This window comes from Orbicella franksi, chromosome 10 (assembly GCF_964199315.1).
Source record: "Orbicella franksi chromosome 10, jaOrbFran1.1, whole genome shotgun sequence".
Classification (NCBI taxonomy): domain Eukaryota; kingdom Metazoa; phylum Cnidaria; class Anthozoa; order Scleractinia; family Merulinidae; genus Orbicella; species Orbicella franksi.
In genome coordinates, this window is record NC_138154.1 from 9,921,612 (window position 1) to 9,936,051 (window position 14,440).

General features: G+C 43.3%; 1 protein-coding gene and 1 pseudogene across 1 annotated transcript; both read left to right on the forward strand.

Annotated features, from left to right (window-relative positions):
* Positions 1-4,923: 4,923 nt before the first annotated feature.
* LOC145501625 (uncharacterized) lies at positions 4,924-8,151 on the forward strand (annotated as a pseudogene).
* Positions 8,147-8,773, forward strand: LOC145501626 (uncharacterized; the record flags this gene model as incomplete). The annotated part of the gene is given in 1 exon segment (XM_081481055.1): positions 8,147-8,773. A coding segment is annotated over 1 exon segment (627 nt), but the record flags the coding sequence as incomplete, so codon positions are not given.
* Between the last annotated feature and the right edge of the window lie 5,667 nt (positions 8,774-14,440).

The following is a 14,440-nucleotide window of genomic DNA, read 5'->3' on the forward strand; positions in this document are numbered from 1 at the left end:
TGCTTTTAAAGTGTGATCAAGTCTGCTGTTCTTCTCAACTGAAGGTTAATTAAGGCACTTCAGGAGTCAGCATTATTCTGCTGTTCTTCTCAACTGAATGCTAATGAAAAAAACTTCAGGAGTCAGCACTATTCTGCTGTTCGTCTCAACTGAAGGCTAATTAAGCAATTCAGGAGTCAGCTATGTACACTTTTCCGCGTTTTCGGCATTCTGCTGTTCTTCTCAACAGTAGGCGTGCCTTTACTACATACATCAAAATAATGCTAAAAAGGAGGGAAACCCTTAACACTTTGCCGTAAGAACAGTGACCTCGTTTATTTCTACATTACAGTAAGGTTTTGGTAGTTCCGCCTGTTTACTTTTTACACATTGGATAAGACGTTTTCCAATCTTTTTGAATAACTTACCGTGGGGTTGTTGAGATGTAGAAATTGCACCTTGTTCACCGTGTGCCATTTCATGTATGACAACACTCAAAAATGATGCATCTGTCTCTAACTCTTCGTGAAAGATGACAATGTAGAAGTCGTACTTAGGGTTGTGGAGATAATGCGTACAACCAAGCTTCCTAGTCGTGTCTTTGGTTACGCTCGCGTGGTCTTCAGCAGACATGCATCCGATGTGAGTTTTGCCATCCGGGAAAGGAAAGTCTTGGTAAATTCCAGCAATTGCCGTGTACAGCTCTTGAACGCGCTTACTTTCCACTGGGTAATTTGCTGCCACACGCCTTAGTTGCTGCACTTTGCCTTCGTTTTGTTTCCTTTCAGTTTCCTTCTTTTGTTCCCTTTCGAAGACATCTTGGCACGGTTTGCACCGCCACTGTGCATTGTTAAAATTACCCATTTCGCACTTACCGTGAAACCAACGTTTGCAGGCAATACATAGCACCATCTCATTGCCATCGTCAGGCATTCTACAGTGACAGTGAACAGGACAGCGCCACTCATAAAGAATATCCGTGTCTGTTTTTTGGACAGTGCTGCAGGCTTTCTCGACGAACAAAGCCATGTCTTCTTTTTCGAAGCTATTGAGTAACTCTTGACGCATTATTTTTTGATCAAAACGCTCTCTCGCTGGATCTCTTCCCACGCACAGCAATGTCGCAAAGGCTATTGCAAATAAACCACAGTCATTCCCTCCTTCCTGTTGTTGCACGTCGTCAACCAAAAAGGTTACATCATTGGGAGGCTGCATTATTTGGCAAACGCTCTGTTCAACGCTTATGGGGTACCTAATCTTTGTATCTTTATTTTTGTCCACCCCGTGAAGGCTATCGTATATGGAGACTTCTAACCTGAGATTTTGTGCATTAGACAAAGTTATCCAGTGGTTGCCCCGCACATTTACAATTTGTACAAATCCGTCTATAGAGAGCGAATGGGGAAAACCATCTTTCTTTGCTAAGATAACGTCTGCCAGACCGGCGAAATTCGGTGCTATCTTCTTCATCAGTTTCATTGCCGCATTGATGACTCTATCATTTATCCAGTAGTCATTCATGATGAGGTATTTGTCCCGATTCTTAAGCCCCAAATCTTGGATCCAGTAACAATCTGCCAAAGATAGCGGGCGCTGTAAAGTTGTATCAACGTCAATGGGGCCATTCTGACTGCCTAAGACTGATGACTGGGGTGATTTAGGTTTCATCTTTTCCGTAGTGGCTTGTTGGTTATCACTGGGTTGATCTTTTGTACCCGCGACTGATGCCTTGGAAGATTCAGGTCTCGTTATCTTCGGAGTGGCTTGTTGGGCAGCTGTTGGTCGATTACCTGAACTTGAACCTGATGGGTCGGACGATTCAGGCTCCATCTTCTTTGGAGTGGCTTGTTGGTCAGCTGTCGCTTGATTTCTTGAACCTGAGCCTGATGGGTCGCACGATTCAGACTTCATCTTCTTCGGAGTGCCTTGTTGAGCATCGTTATTCATGTCACCTGCAATATTCCGCTTCTGATGCCCCTTCCTCTTCACAACTATTTTGCTCATTTCATCTAGGACAGCACGACCGTTTTCATCTACTTTGATCTGGTGTTTAAAAGCAGCTCTAAGTCCGTCTTCTTGACGTCGGTTGATCCTTTCATTATGAATGTCAATGTTTGAACGAAATAGAAAAATGTGGTTTACTGGTTTCATCTGGTTTAAATATCTAGTGTCGTGATTGTATAGGACATGGAGCTGCTCATCTTTCTGCGTGTTAAGGTTTCCTTTCAATTCCTTAATATTCCTTACTCGTCTCAATGCCTCTTCATCTTTCTTTGCGTTTCTTTCGTGCAATCGATCAAAGAGACATAAATGCTTATCGCTTCCAGTCACCGGGTGCACCTTTGTAGTACTGCCTTTGTCATTGCCAGCTACGTAGTTCTCGTTTAACCATGGCAGCGATACTTCCAGTTTTCCTTCAAGTGCCTCTTGCACATTTTCTTTGGTCGGTTCCGCAACCATACCGTTGTGCGGGTTAAACATTTCTCTGTTTCTCTTTTGTCCATGTGCAACTAGCATGTTGGCCATATCACTTACCACGATATTTGGCTGGTGTGCCATGGACAAAATAAGATCAATGTAATCCCTTGGACTTTCTGCGCGTAGAACAAACTTCAAAGCATAGATAACGCCGTGCGGACATGTCCCAGATACCCATCCACCAGAGCGACCCCAAATCTTGTTAAATGCCTTCTTAAACTTTTCGTCGTCCTTGGAAATGGCCTGCTTAATCTGCATGATGACATCCAGTTTTGATCCCTTCGGATGAGTACCAATTGACTGTGCGAATTTTTGTACTTCTTTGTAGGTGGAGTTATGAAGGAGTTCAAGAAGTCTTTCCTCTGAAATTTCTCTACACTCACTTTCCAGTTCGCCAGTGCTCCTGCTGACCTTTCTGTGCTCGGTGTTTAGCAGCAATGGCCCTTTCCTTGTATGGCGTCCGATGAAGGGAGACCAGAACAGGAGGTTAGGACTCACCTCAAATTCGGGAATTGTGCGATTTGAGAATCCTCGCAGAATCATTGAGAGCTCCACTTTGCCCCAGAAATCATCACAGTCTACGTAGTCGGCATCATCCACCTGGTAATTTTCCGGCAATTCCAAATTCGAAACATTACAATTAAATGCAACCTTTTTGTTCAAATCCATTATCAAAATCTTTGGATGGTATCCACATAGCGAACAGCTGTATTCATAGGAATGCTGACTTAAGCTATCAAAATGCAAGTAAGCATTAATGACATTTTGAGAATTTAATTGCTGACCTAGTTGGCTTTCCAAAACCTTCACGATACTACCAATGGGCAAATGCTCTTGTAAACATTGTCTAAGAAAGCGACAAACATCGAATCCTATTAGAAATGTATCATTGAAATTGTGGATGTTGTGCTCATGTTCTTGGTATCTATAGCACATACGGCAATTCTCACACCGTTTGAAGAACGTTTCTACTCCTTCAATCACATCATTCATTGTGAGCAACGTGGCCCTATTTGAAATTAAAACAGGGGAGCCGAGGGGCGACTTGCAATTTTGGCAAAGTGTTTCCTTTGGGATAAATTTCCTGCAGAGGGTTGCTGTCACCCTATTTTTCGAACTAGCATCGTATAGTGGTATGCGCTTAAAGGAGTGTAAGTATCTACACATTTTTGCCACTATGCTCGGATCATTGGGAGGGTATATTTGGTTTGCCGACTGAATGTGTGGTGTTGGGCAATCCTCTTGGCCAGGCTCATCTCCTTCGATCTCTGTGCTTTGCTGTCTGAAGGCGTCTAGGAGGTTATTTTGTCGTAAATACCAAAAGCAAATGCATTTATGAATGCATAGTCTTCGTCTACGGCAGCAGCGACAATCAAGGGTACCATTTTCTATGTCAGCTGTCACAATTACCCTGCCAAATTTCGAAAAATAATTAACATTTCCGTCAAAAACAGACAAATGAATGAATCTCGATCCATCTGTGACGGAAACAATACACTCGGAGTTTTTGCGACGCGCTTCGCACTGGAGCTCTTTGCACTCGGTTATCCGTTCTTCTGTCAGCATTCGGTATTCCCCAGATGGCGAGAGGTCTTCAATGGTTTCAGGTGACAGGACGATTGCTTCTGGGAACACGGGATTCTTTCCTACCTCCTGAAGGTGTTTACACTCGGCCGTTGTTATCCCACTTCTCCAAGCAACTCGCATATAATCCATGCATTCTGATTTTTCGCACTGGATACCTACATTTTCAGTGCCCATAACTTTTCTAACATGTACGGGATATCCTACGCCACCCCTAGAACTGTTTCGAACAAGAAATATGCCCTTAACCTCATCTACGCAGGTTGCCACACTGACAATTTCCTTGTCATGAATATCACGATAATGCCTAGCTAAGCTTTTTTGGTGCATAGACTTGCCACAAATCGAGCACTCTTTCATTTCAGGGATTGCCCTTCTGGAAATTGTGGAGTCTTCATTAGAGCATTCTTCTTGGTCCACACTTGATCCGTCTTCATCATCGTCCTTGTTAATGGCGTTTTCTTCACTCTCTCTTTTATTGTCCATTTCACAATCCCCATGTGTCTGGGGTGTTTCATTCGAGTCATGATGCTTCAAGTGTTTTATGAATGGATCCCGATTTATGATGGTGCACTGGCAAACAGGGCAGTGGAAGTGAAACCTTTCACTTTTTCCCAAATTATCATGTGATAATTTACATGGAAAACAGAACTTCCCATGATAAGGTACTGCGCGATTCACGTGAGATTGAATGAAATGCCGTTGACAACGAAAAGGCGTGGTGAAAGTCTTACAACATAATTTACAATGTTTGTGTTTGTTGGACATGGCGCAATCCGTTCTTTTAGTTTCAGAGCAATCCAGGAAGTATTCCTGGTAGCAAGATTGTTCATCCGTCTCCATTTTCAACAACTAAATAAAACTGGTTTAAATTAACCCAAAATGAGAAGAGATGTAGGTAAGCGCAAACAATGTCATATTAAATATTTAATTTCAGAAGTTTGTAAACTTCTGGTCACATGCATATGCGACGGAACTCGGTATATGTGAGGGGGTTGGGGGGGGGGGCATTCCAAATTTAAAACCTTTTTTCAGAAAGACTACAACAGCTATTACAATTAAAAAATTATCCAGGGGAACGTGGCTTTAACCCCCCCCCCCCCCGCCCCAACCCTGTTTTTGAGCCTTTTATTTCTAAATGTAGCTCAACCACCACAAATAACTTTCTTTTGATGTAACGGAGGCACATCCCGACCGCAATTTTGTTTACTTCTGATACATCGTACCTATAAAAACACATCACTCTTCAAAACTTCCTCTTGAGGACGTTCGCGCTAATTGCTGTTTTTCAGTGTCACGCCATGAAAAAAAGATCAATATCAAAATCAAAACCGTTAAACAGATAAAGTCCAGAATCTGAGAAAAGAAAGAAGGTAAATACCCCAAGACTCTCGCCAAGACTAAGGTCACAACCATTTTTCTTATTTAAGATATGCGGAAAAACTTTTTACCAAAGTTTATACAGATTTGTATGTAGACGCCATGCTGGTGCCCCTCCCGATGGGCACCACCATGGCGGCCGGAAAGCAACATAAACATCTGTCACTGAGTTCTCAGGAGTACCCAACGACAGTTTCGAAGAAAATCCACCGTACAGTGTGCTTAACATTACCCGAGTGTCGCTACGTCAATCTTGTTTAATATTTAACTTTCCTGGGAAAAAAATACCCGCTCTTCACCGCCAGCAAGCATGATTTTGAAGTTATCGGACTCCCAGCCAGCGCTCGACGTTGAGGTCGTCAACGAGCCAGCATGCTTTAAATTTGTCACCTAGCTAGCCAGCATAAAAAAAGTTTGCCAAAAGTTTGCCACCATGTTTGAGTATACCATTTTTTGCCAGCCAGCGAGCGAGTAATTTCAATATACCATAGCAAGGTACATTTCCTTAAAACTATTTATATAACAACGGATTCAGTATTGCGTACCCTGAACGCAAAAAAAATACGTTAATGGTTTCATTTTTACTTTTGACTGGAAAGGTTTCGTAACACTCAAAAGATTACACTTACCATACAACAGCAAACCAAGAGAGGGAAAGATAAAATGTGCTTACAGTGTTCTGATTATCCTTGAGGGATCCAAGCTTCACTCTTAAAATAATTCGTGAATTCCTTCCAAAAGAAGAGTGAAGTAGAAACAATGTCCATTCGGTTAACAGACGTAATCTAGATATTCAGTTAATGAAGATCTATTGTTGTTATTACAAGTACAACAAGCAACCTATCAGTTGTTTCAAACGCTTACATACGACAAACTTTCACATTCATTTCATTTCCCAGAGTTATTGTTCCAAAAAGTCAACGAACCTCCATGCAAAAAACTAAAAAACTGTTTAGCTCATGAAGTGGAAGCAAAACAAGATTACAAAGCCCTCACTAGGCTTTGGCTACCAAGAGTCTGTCATTTTTATAATCAAATGAACCTACGAAACAAACAGATGTCAGCTACCTTTATCAGTATAACATTTCCTTGGCGAAATAGCAAATCCCGCAAAAGATTCAATACAGAAGCCGGAAAGATTTGCAGCAAAAGCAATCGCAAGTTGTTCGTACGGTGATCACCGCAAAAGACTCACGACAGAAACCGCAAGGATTCGCAGCAAAAGCAAGCGTTAGTCGTTCATCAGGTGATCGGCGCAAAGGACTCACGACAGAAGCCGCAAGGATTCGCAGCAAAAGCAACCGTTACTTGTTCGTCAGGCGATCACCGCAAAAGACTCACAGACTCACGACAGAAGCCGCAAGGATTCGCAGCAAAAGCGATCGTTAGTGGTTCGTAAAGCGATCACCGCAAAAGAATCACGACAGAAGCCGCAAGGATTCGCAGCAAAAGCAATCGTTAGTTGATCGTCAGGAGATCACCGCAAAAGATTCACAACAGAAGCCGGAACAGATTCGCACCAAAAGAAATCGTTACTTGTTCGTCAGGCGATCACTGCAAAAGACTCACGACAGAAGCCGCGAGGATTCCCAGCAAAAACAATCGTTAGTAGTTCGTAAAGTGATCACCGCAAAAGACTCACGACATAAGCCGCAAGGATTCGCAGCAAAAGCAGTCGTTAGTTGTTCGTAAGGCGATCACCGCAAAAGACTCACGACAGAAGCCGCAAGGATTCGCAGCAAAAGAAAGCGTTGGTTGTTCGTCAGGCGATCGCCGCAAAAGACTCACGACAGAAGCCGCAACGATTCGCAGCAAAAGCAAGCGTTAGTCGTTCATCAGGTGTTCGGCGCAAAGGACTCACGACAGAAGCCGCAAGGAGTCGCAGCAAAAGCAATCGTTAGTCGTTCGTCAGGCGATCACCGCAAAAGACTCACGACAGAAGCCGCAAGGATTCGCAGCAAAAGCAATCGTTAGTCGTTCGTAAGACGATCACCGCAAAAGACTCACGACAGAAGCCGTAAGGATTCGCAGCAAAAGCAAGCGTTGGTCGTTCGTCAGGCGATCACCGCAAAAGACTCACGACAGAAGCCGCAAGGATTCGCAGCAAAAGCAAGCGTTAGTAACTGTTGTTCGTCAGGCGATCACCGCAAAAGACTCACGACAGAAGCCGCAAGGATTCGCAGCAAAAGCAATCGTTAGTCGTTCGTCAGGCGATCACCGCAAAAGACTCACGACAGAAGCCGCAAGGACTCGCAGCAAAAGCAAGCGTTGGTCGTTCGTCAGGTGATCACCGCAAATGACTCACGACAGAAGCCGCAAGGATTCGCAGCAAAAGCAAGCGTTGGTCGTTCGTCAGGCGATCACCGCAAAAGACTCACGACAGAAGCCGCGAGGATTCCCAGCAAAAACAATCGTTAGTAGTTCGTAAAGTGATCACCGCAAAAGACTCACGACATAAGCCGCAAGGAGTCGCAGCAAAAGCAGTCGTTAGTCGTTCGTAAGGCGATCACCGCAAAAGACTCACGACAGAAGCCGCAAGGATTCGCAGCAAAAGCAAGCGTTGGTCGTTCGTCAGGCGATCACCGCAAAAGACTCACGACAGAAGCCGCAAGGATTTGCAGCAAAAGCAAGCGTTAGTAACTGTTATTCGTCAGGCGATCACCGCAAAAGACTCACGACAGAAGCCGCAAGGATTCGCAGCAGAAGCAATCGTTAGTAACTGTTGTTCGTAAGGCGACCACCGCAAAAGACTCACGACAGAAGCCGCAAGGATTCGCAGCAAAAGCAATCGTTAATAACTGTTGTTCGTAAGGCGATCACCGCAAAAGACTCACGACAGAAGCCGCAAGGATTCGCAGCAAAAGCAAGCGTTAGTAACTGTTGTTCGTCAGGCGATCACCGCAAAAGACTCACGACAGAAGCCGCAAGGATTCGCAGCAAAAGCAATCGTTAGTAACTGTTATTCGTAAGGCGATCACCGCAAAAGACTCACGACAGAAGCCGCAAGGATTCGCAGCAAAAGCAATCGTTAGTCGTTCGTCAGGCGATCACCGCAAAAGACTCACGACAGAAGCCGCAAGGATTCGCAGCAAAAGCAATCGTTAGTAACTGTTGTTCGTCAGGCGATCACCGCAAAAGACTCACGACAGAAGCCGCAAGGATTCGCAGCAAAAGCAAGCGTTGGTCGTTCGTGAGGCGATCACCGCAAAAGACTCACGACAGAAGCCGCAAGGATTTGCAGCAAAAGCAAGCGTTAGTAACTGTTATTCGTCAGGCGATCACCGCAAAAGACTCACGACAGAAGCCGCAAGGATTCGCAGCAGAAGCAATCGTTAGTAACTGTTATTCGTAAGGCGATCACCGCAAAAGACTCACGACAGAAGCCGCAAGGATTCGCAGCAAAAGCAATCGTTAATAACTGTTGTTCGTAAGGCGATCACCGCAAAAGACTCACGACAGAAGCCGCAAGGATTCGCAGCAAAAGCAATCGTTAGTCGTTCGTAAGGCGATCACCGCAAAAGACTCACGACAGAAGTCGGAATGATTCGGAGCAAAAGCAATCGTTAGTTGCTCATAACTGAAGCGACTGGCTTTGCCTTAGTAGTCTGAGCCGTGATTTTCCAAAACGTTCTTTTTTTTATTTTCCGTGAAACGTGATCTATACCCCCAATCACCCATTCTACTAGTCGACGAACTGAAACGACTTTCGCAATTTTGTGTGGTTCCTGTACACGTAGTGGGTGCACAGACCTTGTCAAAGCGCCTAATTAGGAATACAACCGCTTTTTTTTGCGGTCATGTCTTAAGGCTCTGTCAAGTTTCTCATGGGTCAACTTATCTCCTGACGTTCCAAAGGTCATTTGCGGCTTCTCGTTTTGAACATGATCAGTGTGATCTCGGATCATAAATCCTGACCTGGATCACCCCAAAGGAGTTCGCCCCATTGGCCTTGTGTTAAGCGAGTGAACATGCCGAAAAAAAAAAATAGGAGTTTTCGCCTTTACGCCCGCCCAATACCACGGGCGACAGATGCCTGCCAAATAATCTGGCAAAATTATTATCCAGACGTGCGCTCTTTGGTCAAAGAATTTTAAACTGGCAGAAGTGTCCACTTCGATATACAGTTCATCGATAGATCATTCATTACACGACTCCAGTTGATTCACGGCACTAGCGTGCAGATTGAAACCGTTGCCTCAACTGGTAGGTCAACGACGAGTTCAAATGAAAGCTGTTTTGGATCGCGTTTATTACCGGAAATTCACTTGCTTGGCGCAATCAAACACATCGCGCGTTATGCTTGTCAAATTGTACTTTGGCAATATTTTCCGGACACTTGCTTAGTAGTTTGCTTTTCACAATTCTAAAACAGTGTTTTCAAAATGACAAACGATCGCGAGTTCTGTAATCCTTCGCTGATTCCTGTCTTCTTTAGGCTTCGAAAGATCCTCCGGTTCCTAGTACGGAAATTCAATTATTACATGGTTACACGTAGAACCTACAGGTCCGACCAGCTACAAGCTTTGTGAAACACAACTAAAGGCGACAAATGATATATTTTTGCTCAAAGAAAGCCGCACGGAAAGACGAAAGTTGTTTCCTCCTCAACTACAAACTGAAGGAAAGTTTAAGAAGGTAAAATCTTGTGTTCTTTTAACTGACAAAGATTTTAATAACATAGACAATTTTAACATTTTACTTATTATGCCAATAAAATACATTGCATGATTTAACTACAGTTTCCGGTGAGCAACGCGCGACAGTTCCTTGCATTCAATGTACCCAGTAAGACTGAAAAAGAAGGCAAACAATTGACCCTCGTCGTCCGGCAACTTTCGGAAAACTCCATCACGCAAAGTTGCACTGATTTAAAGCAAAACAAAAGTGCCATGAGCGGGAGGCGTTGATTGTATGATACAATGATCCCTTTATCTTAGCATCAGAGAGGATAGTTGTGTGTCCAACAATGCAGTCCGAGCTAGCGCATATAAACAAATACGCCTAACCTTTATCCAGCTGCTTTGTCCCTTTGGTAAGTCCTTTTCTCAGCGGAACTTAGGTCGGGCAGATGTCTTCCCTTAGTCTCTTTTCTTTTCTCTCTCCAGCCTTTGAAATGACTCAGAATGACTGCAAATGTAAATTAACTCCCGGCAATCTTGAATCGCCGATACATTAATAAGTTTAGGGTCTCAAAATAAAAGCATTTCTCTCAAAGAGACAGCAAACAGTGTGGAATGAATTCACCCGACGGCCATTTCCGGTGAGCAACGCGCGATAGTCCCTTGTTTTCCAGAGGACAAACATTAACTCGTTATGCTGGTACTGAACCACGATTAAGGCATTTAATGTACCCAATAAGATTGAAAAAGAGGGCAAACCATTGTCCTTCGTCTTCCGGCAACCTTCGGGAAATTTTCGATTAAGCAAATTTGCAGATTTATAGCAACCCAAAAATGCTATGAGCGAAACGACGAGTGTATGGTACAATGAGATTACTTTACTTGATTACTTTAGCATCAAGAGAGGAAAGTTGACCACCGATTCAGACGACTAGCGCATATAAACAGAACATTATGCCTACCCTTTATCCAGCTGCTTTGCTTGTCTGCGCCGAGTCCCTTTCACAGCAGATCTCAGATTTGGCAGATCTCGTTTCTTTCCTTTACCAGCGGAGCCCTCGAAATAACTCAGAATGACTGCAAAATAGGAATGTAAATGAACACCTTAGAGTCTAGGTTCTTATGCCTCCGATACCTTTTTAAATTTAGTTGTCTATAAATGAAAGAATTAATGCAAAACAGACAGCGAACAGTGTCACTGATTCCAGCACGATGTACCATCACTGCCCCGTGTGCAAGCAAGAGAATTATAGGAATGAATTTACCAACCTTTAAGTTGCTTTCCACTGTTTCTTTATAACTGCTGACTGCTTGCAGCACAATAGCGGCAGTAGCGGTTTTCTGAAGTGACGGCTTCTTAAGGCCTTTGGAACGACAAACGAGCGGAGATCCTGGAGATCGGCCGTGTTCCATTGAAAAAAACGATTTTAACGGATTCGGCCATGCAAGATACTAGTGTTATTACGTCATTGAAAGTGACAGCTGCTGGTGTTATGCAATTTTTACTGGTTGATGAAAAAGATAAACCGCAACAATCTGACAGTGGAGCCATCATTTTCGGGCATGGCATCACGCGCGCGTTGATTTGCATTTTTTTTTTTTTTTGCAGCGCGTGGCGCTGGGAGTAAGTACGACCGCTTGCGGTTTATCGTCTCGCGTTTTTTACGTCCCAGGGCGGGATTGATTGCTTTTTCGAAAAAGTCACAGCCAGAAAAAACAAAAAAGTCACTTTTTTACCAGCTAGGGACAGTGTTTTAAATAAGTTTTTAGCAAGCCAGACGCTGAAAGAAAATCCCAGCCAGTAAATAATCTAATGCTAATATTTCCCAGCCAGCGTAATTGCAGCCTGTCGAGCGGGTTTTCTGTCGAGCGGCTCCGTCGGGTACTCCTGAGTTCTGCTACAAAAGCGTGAATTTATCCCTCGAGAAACTTAAAAACACTAAAATAATACTTGTTCTGATACAGGAATTGTTCAGATAGCCAAATTCCTCGCAACAAGTCACTTTTGTAACCAACATGACAGCTCTCTTCGCCGTCATGTAAATGCCACGTCACGCAAAAGTTTAGAAATTCAAGCGTAGTCTATCACAAAACCAAGAAACCATTCCGAGCAAACATTTCTATGAATATTAGTTTGCAGCTGCTCTTATCCATCATTAAAGTAAAATCTCAGTAAGAGGAATAGTTTTGTAGTTTGAATTTTAGTGACGTCAGGTTAAAACCGGCAATTGTTTCTGTGCATCCTTACTGCGCACGCAAATTCACACGCCAAGTCATGCATCAAGCGCACGCTAAGTAATAATAACAGTAATAGGACATGTGGCCATTGCTATACTTTTATCTTGGACGTTCGTGTGACCCTTATTGTCCTTTTCAAAGATCGTTTTCTCTATAGTGAGGTTCTACGTTAAGCGAAAAAATGAAGAAAATCTCTTGACTAGATGTTTGAATTCCGTTCATTGTAGCTCTTCGTGTACTTGTGCGGCGGTTTCAAAGGGGTTTCAAATGCCTCTTGAAGGGTCGAGTTTTGTGGAAAACGTACGCTTCTTTACGTAACAGCCAGACTTCTATACAATATGACTAAGATCATTTGCCTCCGTTGACTCAACTTATGCATTTTTGACTGGAAATCCCTGTAGACCATGCTGAATTACGTGCGACAATGTTTCAAAGTCAGGGTAGTTTTCCACACGCTTTATCTCTTAAACGCATTTCTGACCCAATTAACTCATTATCTGATAGCTTGCGTTGCAGAAGCAACATACCGCGGGTATTTCTCTGAAAGAAGTAAAGAAAATGGAAAAAAAATTTTAGCGACTGGAAAATTTATGCGCGAACGTCCTTAAAAGAACTATTTCGGCCAATATGGAAAAACAAAGTGCAAATGTACAATTACGGCGAGAGTTCTGCACCACATGACGTGGAATCATGTACTAAATTCCCGGGATTGAAATCTAAAAGTACATAAAAAATGTGGGCTAGGCTGAACAACTACATGGTATACAAGTTCCTTGATGTTTCACGGGTTGTACATAAAGCCGTTGGACGATTTGCGCTACGACTAGTCCACCTCCAGTGAGGTACTTCTGCTAGAAATGTACTAAGAGATATTGGTTTAGAAGCAGATAAAGCTGATCAAACATAATACTCACAGTATAAGACGATCTAAGGCCAAGGCTGTTCTAAGGCGAGATTTCAGAATTCGTGAGCTTCACAGCGCTGGTTCCACGACTTCTAGCTAGATGTACGGTTTAGCGATACTGGTGGTAAAAGAGTTAAGAAGTTAATGTCCTGTGCAACAATCATAATAAAGGAATTTAAAACGCAAACACGAAACAACAGAAGAAATACTCACAAGGTATAGCCTAAAATGAAAGCTGGTGAAGTCTCTTGTTGTGAGTACTTTCGTGATTTGATGATTTAGTGAATTTCGTGAACATTCCTGGCAAAAGCGTCGACAGCCTCACCCACAGTTTGCAGGTTCCTTTATTTGCAATTGCCTGTTCCACGATTGGTGGAAAAGTTATGTGGTTAGATAAACCATGGACATGCGGATTCCAGGGCGGGAGATGACTGACATTTCAGGCTATTGAGCACGTCGCTAGCACAACGAACTACTTATATGCGGTTTATTCAACCAAGGTCTGGCATATTAAATAGATCAGGCAACATTCATTGTCGGTTGCAAAGAATTTCACTCAAAATGGTTTAAATACTACGCGTGAAGGTGCAATGTACTAATTGCCAACGAGTCACCCTCGCGAGGACGCGAGGGTGACGAGGCGGCAGCATTATAACGCCGACGCCCGAGTTAATTTTGGTACAGGCCGAAAAAATCTTGAATTTAATGTAAGGTAATGTAAGAGTGACATTGTCGGTGATTGTTTTTGAGTTAGCCAATGGCATCGCGGTATTTTAATCTAAACCAATTAAACACATCAGGAGTATCAGGATCGGTGTGAAATGGGGTTGGCAGATGCCTACACATCTCCCGGGCCTCGTGACCTTTGTAAATTTGCCTTTCTCTGTTCGAACTATCGACCTTTTGGTTGCATCACTCGTGTTTACGAAGGGCAATTCATGTAGTGTTATAAGGAGGAAGGTTAAGGAGAGTTTAGCAGTTAAACCGTGCTATAGCAAACTTTTAAAAGCCATAGGTCTGGATGGTTTCCGCTGTTAATCGGCATGTTTCTTCGCGGAGATTGACACCTCGGTAATTTAGCTTAATTTTTCATGTGTTTATGCATTGTTGAGGCTCATTTCTATTAAATTTCCAGGCAATTGATTTCGGGGGACTAAATATGAAATTAACCGTGAACATGTTGCTTACCTTCTAAAAAATTCTAACCGAGTTTGCATTCGGCACGCAACTGTCACAGTTTTTACTCGTTGGCACTCTA